Here is a 22697-nt window from a genome sequence, read left to right on the forward strand (position 1 = left end):
ATTTACAATTCCTTGGATGGAAATGGTAGTATTACAATTTAAAAAAAGGAAAATTCCTGTTGTACATTAAGCAAAAAGTAATATAATTACATTATTCAACAAGTTTCCTGCTTGATTTTGCGGAGTGTTGTAGTGTTGTTAGACTTTCCCTGTTACTGACTTTCTGAAAATAGTATTTTAAACTTATCTATCAGGCATCTGATGATAATAGCTAGCCTCTAAATGGCGAGTGAGTTTCATCATGAGTGGAGACATAGATATTTACTGTCCAAGATTAAGGTACAACAACAATAATTTAAATGCATCTACGAAATAGATATACAGTACGCCTTCAAATAAATAACCTAACTAAACAGGACCGCCTCTGAGGTGTAGTGCTTTGTGTGATTAGCTGCCCCCCCCCCGGAGGCCCGGGTTCGATTCTCGGCTCTGCCACGAAATTTCAAAAGTGGTACGAGGGCTGGAACGAGGTCCACTTAGCCTCGGGAGGTCAACTGAGTAGAGGTGGGTTTGATTCCCACCACAGCCTTCCTTGAAGTGGTTTTCTGTGGTTTCCCATTTCTCCTCCAGGCAAATGCCGGGATGGTACCTAACTTAAGGCCACGGCCGCTTCCTTCCCTCTTCCTTGTCTATCCCTTCCAATCTTCCCATCCACTCGCAAGGCCTGTGTTCAGCATAGCAGGTGAGGCCGCCTGGGCGAGGTACTGGTCATCCCCCCAGTTGTATCCCCGACCCAGAGTCTGAAGCTCCAGGACACTGCCCTTGAGGCGGTAGAGCTGGGATCCCTCGCTGAGTCCACGGGAAAAACCGACCCTGGAGAATGAACAGATTAAGAAGAAGAACTAAACAGATATAGATACTTACTATCCAACATTAAAATACAACAACAGTTTAAATGCATCTACCAAATAGATATACAGCATGCTTTCAAATAAATAACGCAACTTATTTTATTCCCGGTAAGCATGATTCGATTGTTGGTGTGTTTATAAGATAATTTACTTTATACTCAAACAACCTGAGAACCTCTGGTCTAGTGGATAACGGCTTGAAACGAGAGACGAGGAGTTTGAGTCCTTGTCTAGTACCGGTTGCTTATGTGAAATGTTCTTTTACTTTTGTTTTTAAGGTCATAATTTTATTTTTAATGAATTTTATTAATATTATGAGTGTCTGGTGGTCCTGGTGCATATATTGCCCGGAACCTTATTCGATTCTGTTCTTTCCAACATTCCTATCACGTGCGCTCTCCCCCATATCCAATGTTCAGCACGTTCATATTCGTTGCGCCACGTTTCGGCCACGTATTCTGGGCTATATCGATTGGCAGAATGTTTAAACACCTTTTTTGATCCTTTCTTAATCCGTTTACTATCCAGGGTTGATTTTTTCCTCGGATTCAGCGAGGGATCCCACCTCTTCCGCCTCAAGGGAGGTGTCCTGGAGCGTGAGACTTTGCGTCGGAGATACAAGTAGATAGGAGCACCAATACCTCGCCCACGCCGCATCACCTGCTATGCTCAACAGGAGCCTTGTGGGGGATTGGAAAAATCGGAAGGGATAGACAAGGAAGCGCCCGTGGACTTAAGATAGGTACCATCACGGCATTTGCCTGGAGAAGAAGTGGGAAACCACGGAAAACCACATCGAGGATGGCTGAGGGGGGAATCGAATCCCTCTCTACTCAGTTGACCTCCCGAGGCCGAGTGAACCCCGATCCAGGCCTCGTACCAATTTTCAAATTTCGTGGCAGAGCCGGGAATCGAACCCGGGCCTCTGGGGGTGGCAGCTAATCACACTAACCACTACACCAAAGAGGCGGGTCTAAACACCTACACAGGATAATTATTTATCGAAGGAAGTTCAACCTCGTTGGAAACATTGGCCTGGAAGCATATTTTCGTTGAACTCAGTAATGTTTTCCATTTTTCGCTATCACGTCTTACGGATTTTGTAAAATTAAACATAAACCATTTTCCTTTGCAAAAATCAAATGAACATAACAATATGTCTCCCGGTCATTGGCTGCTAATTTCAGATGGCAACCAGCCATAAGACATAGCCTGCACGGTTGCTATGGTTACACTCCCGTCACACATTTTGTCACGTCACGTTACATAGATGTTCGAATGACCTCCAGCCATAAAACATGTTAATGTCAAAAGTGATCAAGGAATGGCCAGCTGTAACCATGGTAACACGAGCTGAAGATGTCCCATTCTCCTTTCCCTGTACCGCTGTAAGAGGCACTGCCAGAATACGGCAGGACTAACTTCAACATCTGCGTATTCTGCAGTGCCATTTCTCGTGTCCTCAGAAAACGCTCCTTTCAAGTCTTCAAGGCGTGCTCTAATAGCTTCCTTTTCAGATGGATTTTGCTCTATGATACAATCTAGCAATTCATTCTCTCTAAAATTAACCACAATTCCATGAATGAGTATGCAATGATTGCTTTCAGGCGCGTATTGCTTGCTTCAGACGTATGTACCATTCCTTAAAATGAAAATCCACAGCCTGTTTCCAGTCATTCGACCGGGTCATAAATGGAATGAATGAATCCCCCATCTAGCGGCGAGGATAAAAATCGTGCCGGCTGCCGAAGCCTGTCGCACTCCTCTGGGGCAATGATTAACGACTAACAGATGAAATGGAATGATATTGGTGAGTGTTGCTGGAATGAAATATGGCAGAGAAAACCGGAGTACCCGGAGAAAAACCTGTCTTGCCCAGCACAAATCTCACATCGAGTTACCGGGATTTGAACCACGGAGCCCAGCGGTGAGAGGCCGGTGTGCTGCCGCCTGAGCCACGGAGGCTACCATTCCTTAAATATGGATATATTTTTTGTGGTGGGTTTCTATCTAGAATTAGCAGCAACAGTTTCCCGACACCATTGTAAGCATGTTCGTGTTCGTCTATGTACAGTATAGTGCAGTAGGCAAGTAGGGTCATCTTCTCATTGTACGATTTCTTCCTGTGTCTAAGTAAGAGCTTGAGAAAATCTCGTATCTACTCCGCAGTCCAGAATTAAAACCCTTGGACTGGCTGGAAAACGAACCCAGGGTCTTGTTATAAGAGACGAGCACGTACCTCTACACTATAGGGCTGAATAATAATAATAATAATAATAATAATAATAATAATAATAATAATAATAATAATAATAATAATAATAAAGAACTGGAGAAAAGAGAACGCAAAATTATGAGAGGAATCTTGGGATCAAAGTACAGAAATGGAATCCATCAAAAGAGATCCAACAAGGAAGTCTACAGCAAAATAGAGAAAATTACCGACACAATAAAAAAAAAGACGGGCACGATTTTACGGTCATCTGAAAAGAATGGACGGAAGAAAGTTAACTAAAGAAATCTTTCACTTTTTTGATTCAAACCCCAAAACCACAATTCCCTGGTTTAGAAATACCAAAGAAGACCTGCAAATGCTACATATCTCAGCTGAAGACGCCCTTAACAGAGATCTCTTCCGCAAGAAAATATTGACGAACGGGCTAAACCGAGACGAGCAACTGAAGAGAAGACACGGTGCCCCTTGGACAGAGGAGCGTAAGCAGGCCCACTCACAAAGAATGAGTGAAATTTGGGCTCTAAAGAAGGCCAAGTTCAGTGTCAAATGCAGCGAGACATAACGTGGTCCTTGATGGCCCCAGCGAATTATATAATAATAATAATAATAATAATAATAATAATAATAATAATAATAATAATAATAATAATAATAATAATAATAATAATAATAATTCACGATCGGGCGAGTTGGTCGTGCGGTTAGGGGCGCGCAGCTGTGAGCTCGCATCTGGGAGGTAGTGGGTTTGAATCCCACTGTCGATAGCTCTGAAGAAGGTTTTCCGTGATTTCCCATTTACACACCATGCAAATACTGGGGCTGTACCATAATTAAGGCCACGGCCGCTTCCTTCCTATTCCTAGGCCTTTCTTGTCCCATCGTCGCCATAAGACCTATCTGTGTCGTTGCGACGTGAAGCAAATAGAAAAAAATTCACGAGGTCTACAATGTCTTGCATTTTCTCAAAATTCTCAAAGCCTTAACATTTCACAGAATCATTTTTGTTTCGATTTATCGGAAATCTTTATCTCCCCCGTGGGTGGACTCAAATGATGCATTATCTGTACTCCCTGCATGTCGTAAGAGGCTAGTAAGAGGGCAACAACCAAAGAATCTGTACTCGCTCTTTCGTTTTCTAAGCGCAAGAACGTATCCTTGATTCTATGCTTCTTCGTGTAACGGAGGAATTGTACGAGTGCAAAGATTTTTGCATTTTGCATTCCTCTTTATTTGTTCATTCATTCCAGGAGGTTGTCTTTAAAACGTATTTTCTTGACCCCGTTTATTCCAACGTGTACAGACTTCGTTTTAGTCGTAGATTGCAGCAGTTGGACATACTGCTCTGTATTTTTCACCTCAACTTCATCATTAGTGAAAATCATAAGTAGATGCTTGGTAGTAAAAACTGTTGCTGGTTTTTGAGATTCCATAGCATCAGCGTAAAGAAACTTTCGCGATGACAGTAAATAAGGCTCAAGGACAATCGTTAAAAGTAGCAGGGATTAATTTGGAAACTCTGTTGTTTCTCTCATGGTCAATTTATGCAGCTTGCTCTAGGGTTGTAACTTAGAAGAATTTATATATTTACGCTCCTAATAGGGACAAGAAATGTTGTTTATCCTACGCCACTGGACTAATGATTTCACGTTTTGAAAAGATGTAACGAAGCAAATAGAAAAAAATTCACGAGGTCTACAATGTCTTGCATTTTCTCAAAATTCTCAAAGCCTTAACATTTCACAGAATCATTTTTGTTTCGATTTATCGGAAATCTTTATCTCCCCCGTGGGTGGACTCAAATCAGTAATTCACAGTAAGTTAAGAAGGTTGCCAAACAACAGAAAACAAATGTAATTCACTTTCTACCTATGATGTATTGTCAAGTGTTTGTTGAAATATTACATTCTATTACCACAACAGTTCATGTGATATTTATTTCATTGCCCCGAAACGTTGTAAGTATATCCGTGGGGATATTAATGAACAAGATGATACAATGCGGGCGGAACTCGCGGAAAAATGCTAGGTAGAAATAACAATGCATTTGATATATTCATATTATTCATTCATTTAAATGTTCATTTGTACATTTTTATATGTATGATTTACATTGAATATCCATGTTTTTACATACGTTAAATCTGTAACAGTTCTACCCAAAGTGGTCACCTTATTACCAGAAGCCAGTGTTATATTGAAATATCTTCTCAGAAACTCCTCCAGTCCTAAATTTGACGAGTCTACATTCAATTATCCTGTAAGCTATAAGGTAGGTCAATCTCACGAAAAACTGATTTTCAACTGCAGCGTTTATCTGTTTTTGTCGTTTTGTTTGTTACAAAAGACCGCCACTCCAGGCTAAGTTTGCGACGCTCCCCTATCCATCTCATTCGTTTTGACATAAATAGGTCTTATGACTGGAGGACATCCGAAAAGGTATTTATAGAGGTCCAGACAATGTTACTTAGCAACCGTGCAGGCAGTGATGTAAGGTATTTATGGAGGTCCAGACAATGTTACCTAGCAACCGTGCAGGCAGTGATATAAGGTATTTATAGAGGTCCAGACAATGTTACCTAGCAACCGTGCAGGCAGTGATGTAAGGTATTTATGGAGGTCCAGACAATGTTACCTAGCAACCGTGCAGGCAGTGATGTAAAGTATTTACGGAGGTCCAGACAATGTTACATAGCAACCGTGCAGGCATTGATGTAAGGTATGGATGGCTGGTCAGACAATGTTACCTAGCAACCGTGCAGGCAGTGATGTAAAGTATGGATGGATGGTCAGACAATGTCACCTAGCAACCGTGCAGGCAGTGATGTAAGCTATGGATGGATGGTCAGACAATGTTACCTAGCAACCGTGCAGGCAATGATGTAAGCTATGGATGGATGGTCAGACAATGTTATCTAGCAACCGTGGAGGCAGTGATGTAAGATGGATGGATGGTCAGACAATGTTACCTAGCAACCGTGCAGGCAGTGATGTAAGCTATGGATGGATGGTCAGACAATGTTACCTAGCAACCGTGCAGGCAGTGATGTAAGGTATGGATGGATGGTCAGACAATGTTACCTAGCAACTGTGCAGGCAGTGATGTAAGGTATGGATGGATGGTCAGACAGTGTTACCTAGCAACCGTGGAGGCTATGTCTTATGGCTGATTGTCATCTGAAATTAGCAGCCGTTGATGGATGGCCATGACTGGGAGACACATTTATGATAATTTGTTTTTCGCAAAGGAAAAGTGGTTTCTTTTCTGCTATACACATTTCTTTGCATCTTCAGCTTTGTTTCAGATGTCATTTTGGTCTTATTGGGTCCATTATTGAGTGTAGTTTCCTCCCGGATAGGATTTCTCTAGGCTATTACTAACTTAATACCGTGTTTGGACATTTAGAAAAAATGCCAAAGTTCGTCGATTTTAAGTAAAAAAAAAACCTGGAATATTTTTAAAAATGTACAGTCATATTTTAAATATTTTTGGTTATTTTGATGGATCTCGTCAAGATATAAGAAATTATACCTCACTCGTCTCTCCTCAACATTTACTGTACACGCCAAACTACATCCCCTGGCAACTGACATTCGACCGCCAGAAGCATACCTTGAGAGCGAGCGGTGATCTTATGATGACATCATGTGTATTACGTCAGCTAATGCGGCCATGTTTTGTGCATTCATCCTTCAAATTTAAAATTATAAATAAAACTTTACCGTACATGTAATACCTTTCGAACTATAGTGACATGCCCAAAGTCATGGGGTAATGATCTAGTAACGTGTAGGCCCTCCTCTAGCCTGGGGAAGTGCAGCAACTCTTTGTGGCACCGTGGAAGAAACGCCTGTGGAGAGATTCTGGCCCATGCCGTTTAAATAGCTTCTTTCAGCTTCATACTAGTTGTAGGTACAGTATGAATAAACCTCGTAATCACGTCCAATAAATACTCGACAGGGCAGGCGAACGAGGTGGTTACAAAAGTCGCTGCAACTCTCCAGAACGCTCCTCGACCACTTCTGGACAACTTGGGCCCGATGACACGGTGCAGTATCTTGCTGGAATATCTCATCGTTGTAGGGGTACATGAAGTCCGTGAAGGACTGGAAGTGGTCACTAAGCAATTCAGCGTAACAGTCACAGGTCACCGACCTGTTCAGATGGATCTGCCACACGAACACACCCCACACCATTATAAAGCTAACACAAGCTCTTATCAGCCTACCATCAGCTCGAAACAACTGAAACAGTGCCTCTTCGCACCAGGCTACATGTCGCCAGTCCTCGAGGGTCCAATTAGCAACGTCACGCGCCCAGCTGTGCCCGTTGTCATGGTGTTAACATGGCCACTCTGCTAGGTCTTCTGCACTGACCTGCTGGATATGCATCTGGTACGTCCTGCATTGCATGTGGATGTGATCTGAGCCAGCGTGGCTTGTCTATTACCACGGACAATTCTAGCCAGACGCCGCTAATCGCGATCATTAAGCATCCACTGCGCTTCACTGTGCGTGGTAATGTCTTCCATATACACGTGACACTGTCCATCGAGGAATGTTAAATATGCACACAACTTTAACAATGGAATGTTCTATTCATCTGGCCCCCATTATCATGCCCTGTTCGAAAGGTGTTTACACTCACTCTCTCGAGATGAGAGATTACCCCTGATACAGGTCTGGGCACTTCCAAGACGTCCTGGTTCGACGGCGCTACAGACTATTACCTATAAATACCTCTATCCCATGACTTTTGGCACGTCAGTGTATAGTCACTTTGATCTCAATTTGAACGTTTCACGAACTATGGAAGGATAACTCTGTTACAACAATCCCTGCCAGTACTTACACAGAGGTAGCACATTTGGTGCCAACTGCAGAGTGGTACAAACAGCTGTTCTTCATCTCCTGATAAACTTGCGACGTTATGACATTTGTGGAGGATGTAGTTGAGTGCAGGACAATCTTCTGTAAAACAACAAAGGAACGTTTTAATTAACAAATGATCTTCAGAGAATGTAACAGTATTTTTTATTAACCTTTACAGGAGCACGCCATTCAAACCTGCTGGCGCACTTCCAAATCGAAAGAAGAAGAAAAAATGTAATCCCTGGATGAATTAAGATATATACACCAGTGGCGGTTCGTGACATTTTACTCTGGCAGGGCTGTGCTGCCATCCCTTTCCCCTTCCCCAGTCAGCCCAGTTTTCACTGACCAGCACCACGATACTTTTAGATGAATAATAACAATAATAATAATAATAATAATAATAATAATAATAATAATAATAATAATAATAATGCCCTTCAAACTCGGGCAGAAGAGCAACTTGATTCACAGTTGGGTGAATACCAAGGAGGCTTTAGAAAAAGACGATCTTGTGCAGAGCAGATCATGAACCTTAAGTCTGTCCTGTCGTACCTAAAATCCAGGAGTAAAAATTTTGTAGTTACTTTTGTTGACTTCCAAAAAGCCTGCGACTCCATAGATCGACACACACTCCTCCGCATTCTGAAGGAAATGGGCTTAGACAACAAAACGAGAGCTATAATTCAACAGACCTTAACCAGCACTACGTCCAGGGTGAAATTCAGGGGAGAAATTTCGAACGTCAACGAAATCAAGACTGGTGTTAGGCAAGGGGATGGAATATCACCGCTTCTCTTCAACTGCGGTCTGGAGAAAATCATTCGGGAATGGCGCAAGGAGATGTGCAAGGAAGAGGTTGAGAATGGCCTTAGAATAGGATATAAGAAAGATGATCTTATCATAGACTGCCTAGCTTTTGCAGATGACCTAGCGATCTTTTCTGATTCCCTAGATACTGCTGAAAAACAAATTAACCAACTGAGAATCCAAGCAGCAAAAGCTGGCCTCCAAATCTCTTTCCAAAAAACAGACTTTATAACCAACATCAAGCCAGCTCCCAGAGAGCTCATTGTGGAACAGGGAAAAATCAAGCAGGTGGAAAAGTTTAAGTACTTAGGCGAGTGGATAGTACCTAACAACTCTGAGAAAGAAGCAATCATGTGCAGAATCAACAAGATGGAGGTGGCATATCAGCTGACTAGGAATGTCTACAACAAAAGATCAGTGTCCATCAACGCCAAGCTTAGGCATTATTGTTCGGTTGTACGCCCGGAAGCACTGTACGCAGCAGAATGCCTTGCAATGAACAGAAAAGGTCTGATGGAGAAGCTAGAAGCTAAAGAAAGAAAAATTCTGAGAAAGATACTTGGACCAATCAAAGAAAATGGTGAGTACAGGAGACGACACAACAGCGATCTGTACCAGCATATGGAGAGGATAACGGACACGATTCGGAAAAGGAGGATTAATTTTTATGGCCATATAGCACGCATGAGCACACAGAGACAGACCAATAGGATCTTTTCCTACTTTCTTAACAAGAAAACCAAGGGACCCTGGTTTATCGAAGTTGAAAAAGACCTTCAAGAAATAGGAATCACACTCGAAGACATCCAGAAACGTGCTCCTCTCCAGAAAAAGCTGCAGGGATACAAGAGGTTCCAAGAAAGGCCAAAGTTGAAAACAGGCAAGAAGTGGACTGATGAAAGAAAGGAGGCTCACAGAACGAGAATGCGTGAGTACTGGGGAAGAATTAAAGCTCAAGGATGAAAACGGTTGAAATAACGTGGTCCACAGCAGGCCGAAACGAAGAAAGAATAATAATAATAATAATAATAATAATAATAATAATAATAATAATAATAATAATAATAATAATAATAATAATAATAATCCGATGACACTGGCTGAATAGACATCTGCTTGCACTACAACATTAATTAATTAATTAATTAACTACACTACAATGGCATTTATGTACACACATTAACAGGCTAACAGCTAATGCAATCCCGACTACTATGGCACTGCACTGTTTCACTGATCACAATCACAAGTGATAATAACAACATTCATGCAAACAAATAAACAGTGCACTCCCGAATTTCTCTCTTCTTGCTCAAATTTCAAAGCATGACAACGTATTTAACAATTTGATCATCCTAGAAATAGTACTGTCATGTAACGGTTACATTTTGAACCTTTATTTTAATTCTTTGTAGAACTGAATTGTTTAAATAATCACTGTAATGGAATTCATGTTTTTGTAAAATGTTTTGGGATTAATATCTAACAACAATAAATATAAGACGTGGGGGGAAAAAAGTCTAGGTACATTGTAAAGTGGTCGGCGATGTTGCTGAGGGCTCTGCCGTTTAGCGCTTTCACCCGCCTGCACTTTTCGTACCCCTGACAAGCCTATATCGTCCTTCCAGGCTCATGCCGTACCCCGCACACTTGATAACTCTTCGGACCTACTGAGGGCTCTGCCGGGCAAATCATACACACCCCCTACACTCTTCCTTCCCCTGACAATCCCATATCGTCCTTCCAGGCTCATGCCGTACCCCGCACACTTGATAACTCTTCGGACCTACTGAGGGCTCTGCCGGGCAAATCATACACACCCCCTACACTCTTCCTTCCCCTGACAATCCCATATCGTCCTTCCAGGCTCATGCCGCACCCCGCACACTTTCTAAGTCTGGGGATGTACTCAGGGCTCTGCTGCCACAGCCCGAGCGCTTCACGACTAAAGAGAAAACATCGTGCTTGCTGGACAGCAGCCACGGTCTGAAAGCCTTTGCCATTTTCTTGAAAATAGAAAAGTAAAATGTTTACAGCCGAAAAACATATTGTATAACTGAATATCACACCACATAAGTTCGACTTCGCTACATCTGTCCATCTCTTTATGTAATAAATTACAGAGTGAAATAATGTTAAATGTTTTTGAAAAGGCGGCGGGGCGGCGCCCAAAAGCCCTTCATGCACGAACCGCCACTGACAGATGCAAGAAAGGGAAGTTCTACGTAGGGCGTTGACGGCTGACTGACGAATACGGACCGATTGTCGTATTGAAAAAAGGCGTAAATAGGATAAAGCATTGTACTAACCCGAGTTAGTGTATGCGTATTCTGAAATGATCTAGTTTTCAACGTGGTGAAATTTAAGAGTCATTTACTTTTATTCGCCTTAGATCTATTTTTATTTGTAAAGTTCACACACAAAATCTGTGAAGTATGGTCATGCATGACGTCGCTCAGACAGGGAGGAGTCTTGACAGCGCAAGCTCCCTTTACTTCATCGTAGGCATACGCGTAATATTAAAAGAAGCATTTTGACAGATAGGGCTGGAGGGAGGAGCATTGCACGGTGTTGCCACATTCCCGCAATCCTTTCTCCTTCCCTTCGCTTCCGGCTCACTTGTTCGTTCGTTGAGACTGCTGTGTTCTGTTGCACATAAATGAGAAGTGAGAGGTTTGGTAACTCCTAGCAACACGAGCCGGCCAGCAGGCTTATCTCCATGGCAACCGCAATGGGTCCGCCCACGTTTCCTTGGCAACCGTACCCCCTACTCCCTTCTCCCCACTCAGGCTGGCAGTAAATGGTTCTCCCTCTAAGAACTGTTATAATGCATCTTTCGTATTCTCAAGAAGCAAGCCGGCGAGTTAAGATCGCTCTGAGGGTCCCACACAGAGTTTGGTGGTAACAGAGTAAAGGTAATCTTTTAACGAACACTTTTTAAAAGTAATTTTTACTTGTTATCGTTACATTTTAGGCGACAGGAAAGGCATCTGGCTCTAAAATTGGGTCGAACCCATACAAACTGCCGTCCCCAGGTAATTGTGACAAAGGCTAGAAGTAGAAGAAGGCGAATTTCTTTTTACAAAATGCAATTTTTACTCGTAATTTACTTCTTGCCCGCCTCTGTGGTGTAGTGGTTAGTGTGATTAGCTGCCATCCCCGGAGGCCCGGGTTCGATTCGCGGCTCTGCCACGCAATTCAAAGAGTGGTACAAGTTCTGAAACAGGATCCACTCAGCCTCATGAGGGGCCAACTGAGTAGAGAGGGGTTCGATTCCCACTTCGGCCATCCTCGAAGTTGTTTTACGTGGTTTCCCCACTTCTCCTCCAGACAAATGCCGGGATGGTACATAACATAAGGCGACGGTCGGTTCCTTCGCTCTTACTTGCCCATCCCTTCTAATCTGCCCATCCCACAGAAGGTCCCTCTACAACATAGGGTAGGGTACTGGCCCTCCTCTACAGTTGTATCGCTTGAACCCAAAGTCTCATCCCTCCAGAGCATTGCCCTTGAGGCGGTAGAGGTAGGATCCGTCGCTGAGTCCGGGGGAAAAATCACCCCTGGAGGGTAAAATGATTAAAAAAGAAAATATTTCTCCTGTAACTGTAATTCAGTCCAGTTACTTATTTCTTGTACTGTTCGCATCACTGGTTTCACACACCGCTCCGCGCATTACGCAATCTGCAGAACAGATACCACAACCATGATGTGATACATCTGATTTCTCCTAGGCTATTGTTTTTTAGAAATACTAGAGAGAAGATTTTTACTTTTAGTATGAAGCACGTTACGTTTTCACATTTGGACAAGTTCAGTGCTTGAAGACCTGCTGCCAAATGTCTAGCGACAACGTGTTATGTTGCCTCTCCCTCACTTATTCCGTAGAACACCAATACTGTATAATGTATTTTCATGCTGACTGCTCATTGGACCACGCATGTGTGACGTTATATGCGCAGTGAGCGTGTTTTCTCACTACCAGGCAGCCTGTTTCCAGTTTCAACCGGGTCAGGAATGGTATAAATGAAGTTCTCATCTAGCGGCGAGGATAGGAATTGTGCCTACTGCCGCAGCCTGTCACACTTCCCTGAGGCAATGATTAACGACTGACACATGAAATAGCAGAGGAGATGAGTGAAGAAATTGAATTAGGAAGAGGTGTAAGACAGGGCTACTTGAAGAAATAATCAATGAAACTTTTAATGGAAAAGGTGGAGTTTTTGTTGGGAGTCGGAGAGGAGAGTGGAGCCGGCCCCGCGGTGTAGGGGTTGCGTGCCTGCTTGTGTGAGGCCCCCGGTTCGATTCCCGGCCTGGTCAGGGATTTTTACTTGGATCTGAGGGCTGGTTCGAGGTCCACTCAACCTACGTGATTACAATTGAGGAGCCATCTAACGGTGAGGTGGCGGCCCGGTGTAGGAAGCTAAGAATAACGGTTGAGAGGGCTCGTCGTGCAGACCACACGTCACCTTATAATTTGCAGGCCTTCGGGCTGAGCAGCTGTCGCTTGGTAGGCCATGGCCCTTCGGGGCTGTTACGCTATGGTTATATTTTTGTCGGAGAGTAGAATGTATAAGATTTGCGGATTATATGGTTGTGATACCGGAAAGCGTTCGAGAAATTATACAAATGTTAAATGAACTCAACACGAAACTAGAAGAATATGGAACGAGAATTAATAATAAGAATGCCAAAAGGATGATAATTGGAAGAAGAGGTAGAAAATGTATTAATATAGGGGGTGAAGGAATAGAGTCCGCCTCTGTGGTGTAGTGGTTAGTGTGATTAGCTGCCACCCCCGGAGGCCCGGGTTCGGTTCCTGGCTCTGCCGCGAAATTTGAAAAGTGGTACGAGGGCTGGAACGGGGTCCACTCAGCCTCGGAAGGTCAACTGAGCAGAGGTGGGTTCGATTCCCACCTCAGCCATCCTGGAAATGGTTTTCCATGGTTTCCCACTTCTTCTCCAGGCAAATGCCGAGATGGTACCTAACTTAAGGCCACGGCCGCTTCCTTCCCTCTTCCCTGTCTATCCCTTCTAGTCTTCCCATCCCCCTACAAGGCCCCTGTTCAGCATAGCAGGTGAGACCGCCTGGGCGAGGTACTGGTCATCCTCCCCAGTTGTATCGCCCGACCCAGAGTCTGAAGCTCCAGGACATTTCCCTTGAGGCGGCAGAGGTGGGATCCCTCGCTGAGTCCGAGGGAAAAACCAACCCTGGAGGGTAAGCAGATTAAGCAAGAAAGAAGGAAAAAATAGAGCAAGTCAATAACTTTAAATATTTGGGAAGTATGATCAGGGAAGATATGTATTGCAGAACAGTAATTAAGAAGAGAATTGCCATGGCAAAAGAACGTTTCAAGAGAAAACTGAAATTACTTTGTGGGCCTCTAAACAAAGATTTGAGGAAAAGACTTACCAAGTGTTATATCTGGAGCATTGCGCTGTATGGTGCACAGACTTGGACAGTACGGAAGAAGGACGAAAGAAGACTAGAGGCACTAGAGATGTGGATAAGGAGGAGAATAAAACAAGTGAAATGGGAAAAAAATCTGGAAAAATCCGAAGAAAATCAGCTCGGTTTTTTCTGGGTGATTTCCGATAAAAGAGTTGCATTACAACAATGTTGCAAAGTTTGGGCTGGGAAGACCTTGGAGAAAGGAGAGGAGCTGCTCGACTACGTGGTATGTTCCGAGCTGTCAGTGGAGAGATGGCGTGGAGTGACATTAGTAGACGAATAAGTTTGAGTGGTGTCTTTAAAAGTAGGAAAGATCACAATATGAAGATAAAGTTGGAATTCAAGACGACAAATTGGGGCAAATATTCGTTTCTAGGAAGAGGAGCTAGGTATTGGAATAACTTACCGAGGGAGATGTTCAAAGAATTTCCAATTTCTTTGAAATCATTTAAGAAAAGGACACCTGGGCGACTGCCCTAAATGCAGATCAGTAGTGATTGATTGTTGATTGATTGGGAAGACCGGGTAAGAAATGAAGACGTATTAGGAAGAGTTGGAGAAGAAGGAACTACGTTGCAAATTATTAGCAGGAGAAAAATGAACAGGACGGGGCATCGTTTGAGAAGGGACTGTTTACTGAAAGAAAGAATATAAGGAATGGTGAAGGGCAAAAGAAGAAGAGGAAGGAAAATATATCAAATGCTGGACACCATTAAAAGAAATAAATATTCGGCGATGAAAAACCTGGCTATGGAGATGCAAAAGTGGAAGAAGTTTATCACATGACAAGAGCTGCCATAAGGCAGAATACCTGAATGAATGAATTATTAAATGAAATTATATTGGAGATATGATATTGTTGGAATGAAAGATGACAGGGAAATCGGAGTACCCGGAGGAAAACCTGTTCCGCCTCAGCTTTGTCCGGCACAACTCTCACATGAAGTGACTATTGACTTCGCACGAAGAGCAACAAGCAGATGCTGCGATGGTCACTGGGGATGACACGGACGGACTATTCTTCGAGCAGACTCAGTAACGGAAAACTCGAGAGAAGGTAGGCTTCAGTGGTTTCGTCACGTCGCTGCACTGACCCGGGTTTGATCGCGAAGAGGGCACATGTGCTCAGACCAGACGGACGACGACCACAAGGACAACATGGGAAGCAGTGGGCGGTTTCTGAGGGAGGATAGACTATGTCGAGCGCTGGGTGTGAGCCGCGGACCGCGTTTACGGACACTGAGGTGCAGAATGGTGAACAGCGCGTGCTGACGTGAAATAACGCCAAGAAGAAGAAGAATAAGAAGTGTAAGACGTCAACAGCAGACCTGATTTTGATATTATTTTCGATCCAAAATTAACCAAAGTGACTACGTACTGTATATAATGAAGAGCAGAATAGTAATGTTGCAACTACAAATGAAAAAAGAAAATCCACAGCCTGTTTCCAGTTATTCGACTGGGTCAGGAATGGAATAAATGAAGCCTCCATCTAGCGGCGAAGACTGGAATTGCGCCGGTTGACGAAGCCTGTCACAGTCATGATTTATGACTGACAGAAGAAATTAAATGACATTGGGAAGTGTTGCTGGAATGAAAGATGACAGGGGAAACCGGAGTGTCTGGAGAAAAACCTGTCCCGCCTCCGCTTTGTCCAGTAAAAATCTCACATGATGTGACCGAGATTTGAACCGCGGAACCCAGAAGTGAGAGACCGCCTGAGTCACGGAGGCTCTCCAATGTTTGCATTTACCGTTCATTAAATTGCCTGTAATCCTGAATGTTCTATCTTATGTTCATTTTTATAAAACAGTTATTTTCGAACAGTCATTTTTAAACGTTATTTGACCGAGTGAGTTGGCCGTCCAGTTAGGGCCACGCAGCTGTGAGCATGCATTCAGGAGATTAGTGGGTTCGAACCCCACTGTCGGCAGCTCAGAAGGTAGTTTTCGTGGTTTTCCATTTTCACACCTGGCAAATGCTAGGGCTGTACCTTAATTAAGGCCACGGCCATTTCCTTCTCACTCACAGTTCTTATCCCATCGTCGCCGTAAGACTTATCTGTGTCGGTGCGACGTAAAGCAACTTGTAACAAAAATAATAGAAAAACGTAATTTATTTCCAGTTAGGTCTGTGCACAGTAATAATTCTGGAAAGAGAATTTTCAAGAAAACTTTTACAAACAAAGCTACTGTATTCAATCATAAATAATGTGCCACAATATCCCGTACGAAGGCCCCATTCTTTCTCACTACATAAATCGTCCGGCTCCATGGCTAAATGGTTAGCATGCTGGCCTTTGGTCACCGGGGTCCCGGGTTCGATTCTCGGCAGGGTCGGGAGTTTTAACCATAATTGGTTAATTCCCCTAGCACGGGGACTGGGTGTATGTGCCGTCTTCATCATCATTTCATCCTCATCACGACACGCAGGTCGCCTATGGGCGTCAAATAAAAGACATGCACTAGGCCTCTCCGGAGGCCACACCTCATTTCGTTTTACTTCCTTAATCTGAAGACAATCTTTTCTGAGTCGCAGTGGAATTAATGTCTTAGAGTAAACTAACGAAGGGCATGCTGTGGTAAATGTGATTATTTTAGAAATTTGAGGAAATATTAATAAATAAAGCTGTAAATTTGTTAGTCTCGCAAATGAAAATAAATTGCATGTCACTGTACCTCACTGTAATCTCTGGAGTGTGCTCTTGTATGGGAACGTGGTATGTTAGATTAGACAGACTGATTCTGTGTGCACAGTGCTTAAAATTTTTGCAAATTCCTTTTTAATACAGTTGAAAATGTAACAACTTTCGGACTAGAACCCTAATCCAGACGAGTGCGTTAACCAATTCTGATAGGACGAGAATTGCTTCCCGAATCTGTTATGTCGATGGTTTTTTAGTTCTTGCGAGTTGAACTGTGTTTTGTTTGTACCTTACGTACAGTTTGCCGTCTTTTATTATACACTGCAGTATTATATGTCAGGGTGCTTGTTGTAGCCATATTTTATCGAAGGGAATCAGTCTCCCAGGTAGCTACAATAAACTACGGAAATGGTTGCCGTCAGTTCAACCTGGAAAAAGGACTTAATCATTTGACAGACGGTAGAAACGTCACATTGTTGGTTGTCTACAGAGCGTTGGTTAAATTGGATCAAACAAGGGTAATAATGATTTATCGATAAGCCACTTAACATAAATTCAGTCTCTGTCCAGAAAATCATTCTACGGGTAGGTATTGGACATCGAGTGCTTGAAGAGTGATTTTTTTCTGTGTGTAAACAGTTCTAGATAAATCGAAATTTACATGACTGTCGATATCGTGATCAGAGTCAAAGCATCTCTAGTTTTATGTGGAATTCGTGATTTTTGATTTCGAAAATCCCACATGCATTCGGCGGGATTTTAACTGTAGCCGCCTTCGTGAGAGGCCCATAGCGATGTACCGCGCCTATCACGCCCCCTCATCCGGAGAGCGGTACATTCGAGATCAACTCCTTAAAGCGGATAAATAATTATGTAATTTTAGATCTTTTGATCGATCATTTTATGCAGCATAGTGGCTTGTTAGGGTTACAAGTGTATTGAAGAAAACTATTGAAATTTTAGAGTCAGGTATGATAACAGACATGGATGAATCTTCATTGTGGGTCATTTCATGAAAAGTGTTCTTCATCAAGTGTCAGGAGTAGGTACCTGTTTCATTTACATATGCACTTACCGTGGGTTTTTGGCTTTGCTCGTCCCATGTAGCCTTCGGATAAAGGCTCAATGTCACTTAAAGAATTGGTAAATTCCCGAACATCTTCATCTTTCTTGTCATCTCTCTTCTTCTTCTTTTCATCATCATCCTCTTCCTTTCCCTCAGTCTTATTCTCATCTTCAGCCTTTTCTTTCTTCACTGCCACTCGTTTGTCTTTCTTGTCATCATCATTTGAATTGTGGGATGATCGCTGGTTTTCTGGATTATACTTGGACATCTTTTGGGCTTGCAAACTAGATTTAAATTCCCTAAGAGCTAGGCGCATTTTCTCTAGGCTGTATGCTGCAGCAAGTCGAGATAAAACCCTATCCTTGACTTCTTGTATCTCCTTTGGGTCTGTAGTACCTTCATGTGATCCGGTGTACTTGATTGCTTCATTCACAATTACATCTTCTATGTTTCTCAGTTTGGAATCCATGTTATCAATTCTTGATTCTTCATTCGCGTCCTTCTTTTGGCTATTTAGCTTCAAACCTTCCCTTTGCGCACTTCTGGAGAAGATGTCTGCATCAAATAGCCGAGTGTCAAAGGGTTGGTCTTCATGCTCTTTCTTCTCTTTGGCTTGAGAAGGGATCATGTGGTCATGCTCAGGGTTATGCATTGGCATCCTTTTCTTCGCATTCGTAGACATCGCTAGCGTCTTGTAGTATTGATTAAGGAGCCAGTCATCATCCACAACCCCATCTCCAGAACCTTCTAAATCATTTATATTGATGGAACCTGCCTTCTTCTTCCTTCGGTCTATTCCAACATAGTCCGACCAATCAATTGATTTCTTCTTTATCTCTAACGGAGTTTGGATGCGGCTCATTGTGATTGGTTGTTCCACTGTCTCACCATCTCCGAGAGACTGCTCTTGATGGCTTAGTTCTACGTGTTCAACACTCTCATTTTTATGGTTTTCAGATTTGCTTTGGTTGTCTGATTTAGTGTTGTCCGAAGAATTGCTGGGATGTGCCTTCTCAGTATCATTATGGGAAATCACAGACACGTATGTTGTCACCTCTGCCTCAGTAGCAGAGTCAGTCTTTGAAGTGGAGGAAGACGCCCCAGTTAATCTCGAGGTACGAGCATTCTCTTCTGATAGGTCGTCATTGTTAGCGGATGAAGAAAAAATCTGGTTCAGTTCCCGGGCTACTTTCGGGTCTGTTCCGGTACTGACTGATGCATCTTTCTTCATTCGTGTTTCAACAGGGACGAAACTTTTGTGGTGTAGTAATGGTGGACTAGCATAGAAATTTGAGCTACGTTTTGTTACCGGAAATCGTTTGTGTTTCGCTGCTTCGTACATATATCGTTTGTCTAGCTGTCCATCTGGAAGCATGAGCTCTGCGGAAACTACTGGCCGAATTCCAAAATTCGATCTTGAAGGTTGTGATACTCGCTTTCTAGAAGCACTATGAGTATTTTGAGACTGCATAATGAGTCTCTGGTAGTTCTCATCTGTGGGATCGAAAGTTTCTTCTATGGGCTCTTCCTGTTCATAATTTGGTATCCACACTTCTGGTTCTTGTCGATTGTAATTGCCTGTTGCTATTCTTAAAATATCTTCGTCTCGCTCATCAGGCAGGTCCACAGAGTCGTCTTCCTTGAGAGCTTCTACCGCTTCCCTGTTGGATGGAGAAACAAATTTCAAGGAATAGAGGAAGCTACCTTGTTGATTATCATTGCCGTCGATACGCTGTTTCGCGCGCTTCTTGTACTGAATCGCTCCCCAGCCGTTCATTCCTCCCGGATGGTTGAAGAAATCATATCCCGTTCCATAAGAATCCCCATACTGCCTCTTAGCTGCTTCAGCTCTAATTCCATCAAGGGCGTTTCTCTCCGGGCTTTCTCCGTCTCCGAGAGATGACAGGAGTTCTTGCACGTCTTCCGGTGTCAGGTCTTCGATGTTGACTACAGACGGATTGGATTGTTTGTATTTTTCCCAAAGATTCTGCAGAAGATCGAGATACTCCTCCTCCTTATTTTCTTCCTCCTTCTCTTCTCTCTCTCGCTCCATATCGTCCTCTTCTTCCTCTTCTATTTCTTTGGCAAGCGCCTTCGCAAAATTGTGTCTTCGTTTAGCAGCCTCGAAACCTTCCTCATCGGGCACTAGTCGGTTGTTGCTGTTGACTCTTTCTCGGAAAGCAGTTGGAAGTATCATATTGCCTCTCTTTCGCATGGCTTCCAAACGCCCAACTCCCACTGGACGGAAACGAGCTTGAGACTCGGGGGTTAGGTCTCCGCCCTCTCTCTCGCGAAACACAGACCTCTTTGAGTCCTGTCCGTGATGGTAATAGCGAGTGTCTTCATTGTTCCCATTCTTGCTATATTCGTCCTCCAGATATTCTACAAGAAGCTTCTCCAGAGCTTTGTTGGTTGCAGCTGAACGATGCCCTCCTGGACTGCCTTGTGGAGCTGAGGAATAGACGGTACCAGTAGAAGGGGCAGACTTCTGGTAGCCGTATCCTATGTTCTCTGGTTGACCATCTCCTGCGGAAAAGAAATACAATTGATTTAATAACATGCATATATGCATACATACATACATACATACATACATACATACATACATACATACATACATACATACGGACACGATGAAGAAGTACAAGGTGTTCTTAAACACGTGGGAAGTAATCTTTGGTGGATAGTATGCCCCGTAACAACACAAAATTCCTTATGAACACACGAAGGGTGTTCAAAAAAAGAAACATAATTTTTGAAATAGCGCGCCAACTGGCAGAGGGAGTGCGCGGCGGCTACTGAGGGCACTTAGCGACAGATTTGGACAACAAACTGCCATTTATCGCGTTTCGCTGTCCGTAATTTGGCTAACTATAGCCCCTGAAATGAGCACGTGCAGAAACTGTTCGCCGGATTAGTGCCAAAGTGAAAATGAATGAGCTTGAAGAACAATGTATGTGTGTGAGTGATACTGTGTGCAGGAAGAGGCCTGGATTGTGGGAAAACCAGACTTGGATGTTGCATTGTGACAATGCACTGGCTCACGCGTTGCTCCTTGTCCGCAGATATCTAGCAAAACATCACTCCTGTTGTGCCCCATCCACCGTATTCTCCTGACTTAGTCCCAGCAGACTTTTACCTGTTTCCCAAACTTAAAACCACGTTGAAAGTGTGTCGTTTCAAAACCATAGACAAGAGACCTGCGCGCCATCCCAGAAAGTGCGTTCCAGGAGACTTTCCAGAAATGGAAGGTGGGGAAGTGTATTGCCAGTAGTGGGGACTATTTTGAGGGAGACAGTTCTTACAATGTTGTACAATACGCGATTAAGATATTATAGCAAAATTACTGTTTCTTTTTTAAATCCCTCGTATGTCCTACGGTACATGGTTTAAGACTTACAGACTTCCCCATTTTGTACAGGAAGTAGTGGTTATAGTGATACTTGGCACATCCCATGTTGAGTAGTTGCCACCATACTGGTCTACCACAAGGATACTGCATTCTAATACAAGTGGTGCTCATAATGTCCATCATGCGACTGAATGCACGCCACCTGATTTATTGTCGGACACGTTGGAACACATCAGGCTTTGCACGTATTCCATTGCAACCTACTCTACTTCCACACGCTGGCGAAGTATTGCTATGTCCGTAACGGCATGTCTGACTCAAACTTGATCTTTAACACAAACTCACCGGGCGAGTTGGCCGTGCGCGTAGAGGCGCCGCGGCTGTGAGCTTGCATCCGGGAGATAGTAGGCTCGAATCCCACTATCGGCAGCCCTGAAAATGGTTTTCCGTGGTTTCCAATTTTCACACCAGGAAAATGCTGGGGCTGTATCTTAATTAAGGCCACGGCCGCTTCCTTCCAACTCCTAGGCCTTTCCTATCCCATCGTCGCCATAAGACCTATCTGTGTCGGTGCGACGTAAAGCCCATAGCATATAAACACAAACTCTCCAACCCATTCTATACAGTAACTAAGGTATAGCTCGTAAACGACCGGCCGTAGGACATATGTTGATTGGGATTACTTCCCACATTTTTGGAAACACCCTGTATATAGGGTTATCAGAACTACACCGACACAACAAATCGCGCGATTCAAATTGACGAGCCCACCGCATTTGCTATGCCAGAACACAAGTCGCTGCCGTGCTTCAAGGAAGACAAGGGAAGGGAGGGGAAGTGGGGAGTATGGTGGAGACATAGATAATGCTCCGCGCTTATGAATAAGTTTCCTCGTTCGACCCGCACAGGATTGTCCTTGACTCTTACGGGCAATATCCACAGTTCGTTTATTAAACAGTCGTAACTGCACACACAGTACAAGAATACACTGTAATTAGGGAACACTTGTCAGTCAAGCAATGCACCAGATTGTTTCCCCTCTCGTCTGTTGGTACCAGTAACGTTCTTTATTATTTAACATGCTCGAAGATGCAACGCTGTCACCCCACGATTCTTTACTCAGAACATTGTAAATGGAATGGAATACTGAACGAAGGAAGCAATACGTCCAAGTGTTTGATTAAAGTAGATGTTCAATATGTTCCCTCCTACTTCGATGCACAGTTCACAACGGTGTGGTAGTGACTTTTGGACTCGGTTCAGGAAGTGTGGTGTGCCGCGAATGACATGGAAAGCTGCCTGTATTCTATATGCAAGTTCATCTTCTCTTTCTATGGGGTTCGCATAGTAGTCATTTTGTGTAGAACAAACTGTACAGTGCCTACTGGGGCTGGCAAATGACTATGTGAAACGAACGAGA

General features: G+C 43.4%; 1 protein-coding gene across 1 annotated transcript in view; it reads right to left on the reverse strand.

The window, feature by feature from the left end:
• LOC136878748 (zinc finger CCCH domain-containing protein 13) overlaps positions 1-22697 on the reverse strand; it is a 468202-nt gene that overhangs the window by 5691 nt on the left and 439814 nt on the right. Inside the window, exons 3-4 of the mRNA XM_067152206.2 lie at positions 17935-20451; positions 7937-8055 (exon numbers count right to left, since the gene is read on the reverse strand). Of these exons, the coding sequence (XP_067008307.2) occupies positions 7937-8055; positions 17935-20451 (2636 nt within the window). The remainder of the gene's footprint in view (positions 1-7936; positions 8056-17934; positions 20452-22697) is intronic.

Source organism: Anabrus simplex, chromosome 8 (assembly GCF_040414725.1).
Source record: "Anabrus simplex isolate iqAnaSimp1 chromosome 8, ASM4041472v1, whole genome shotgun sequence".
NCBI classification, from domain to species: Eukaryota; Metazoa; Arthropoda; class Insecta; order Orthoptera; family Tettigoniidae; genus Anabrus; species Anabrus simplex.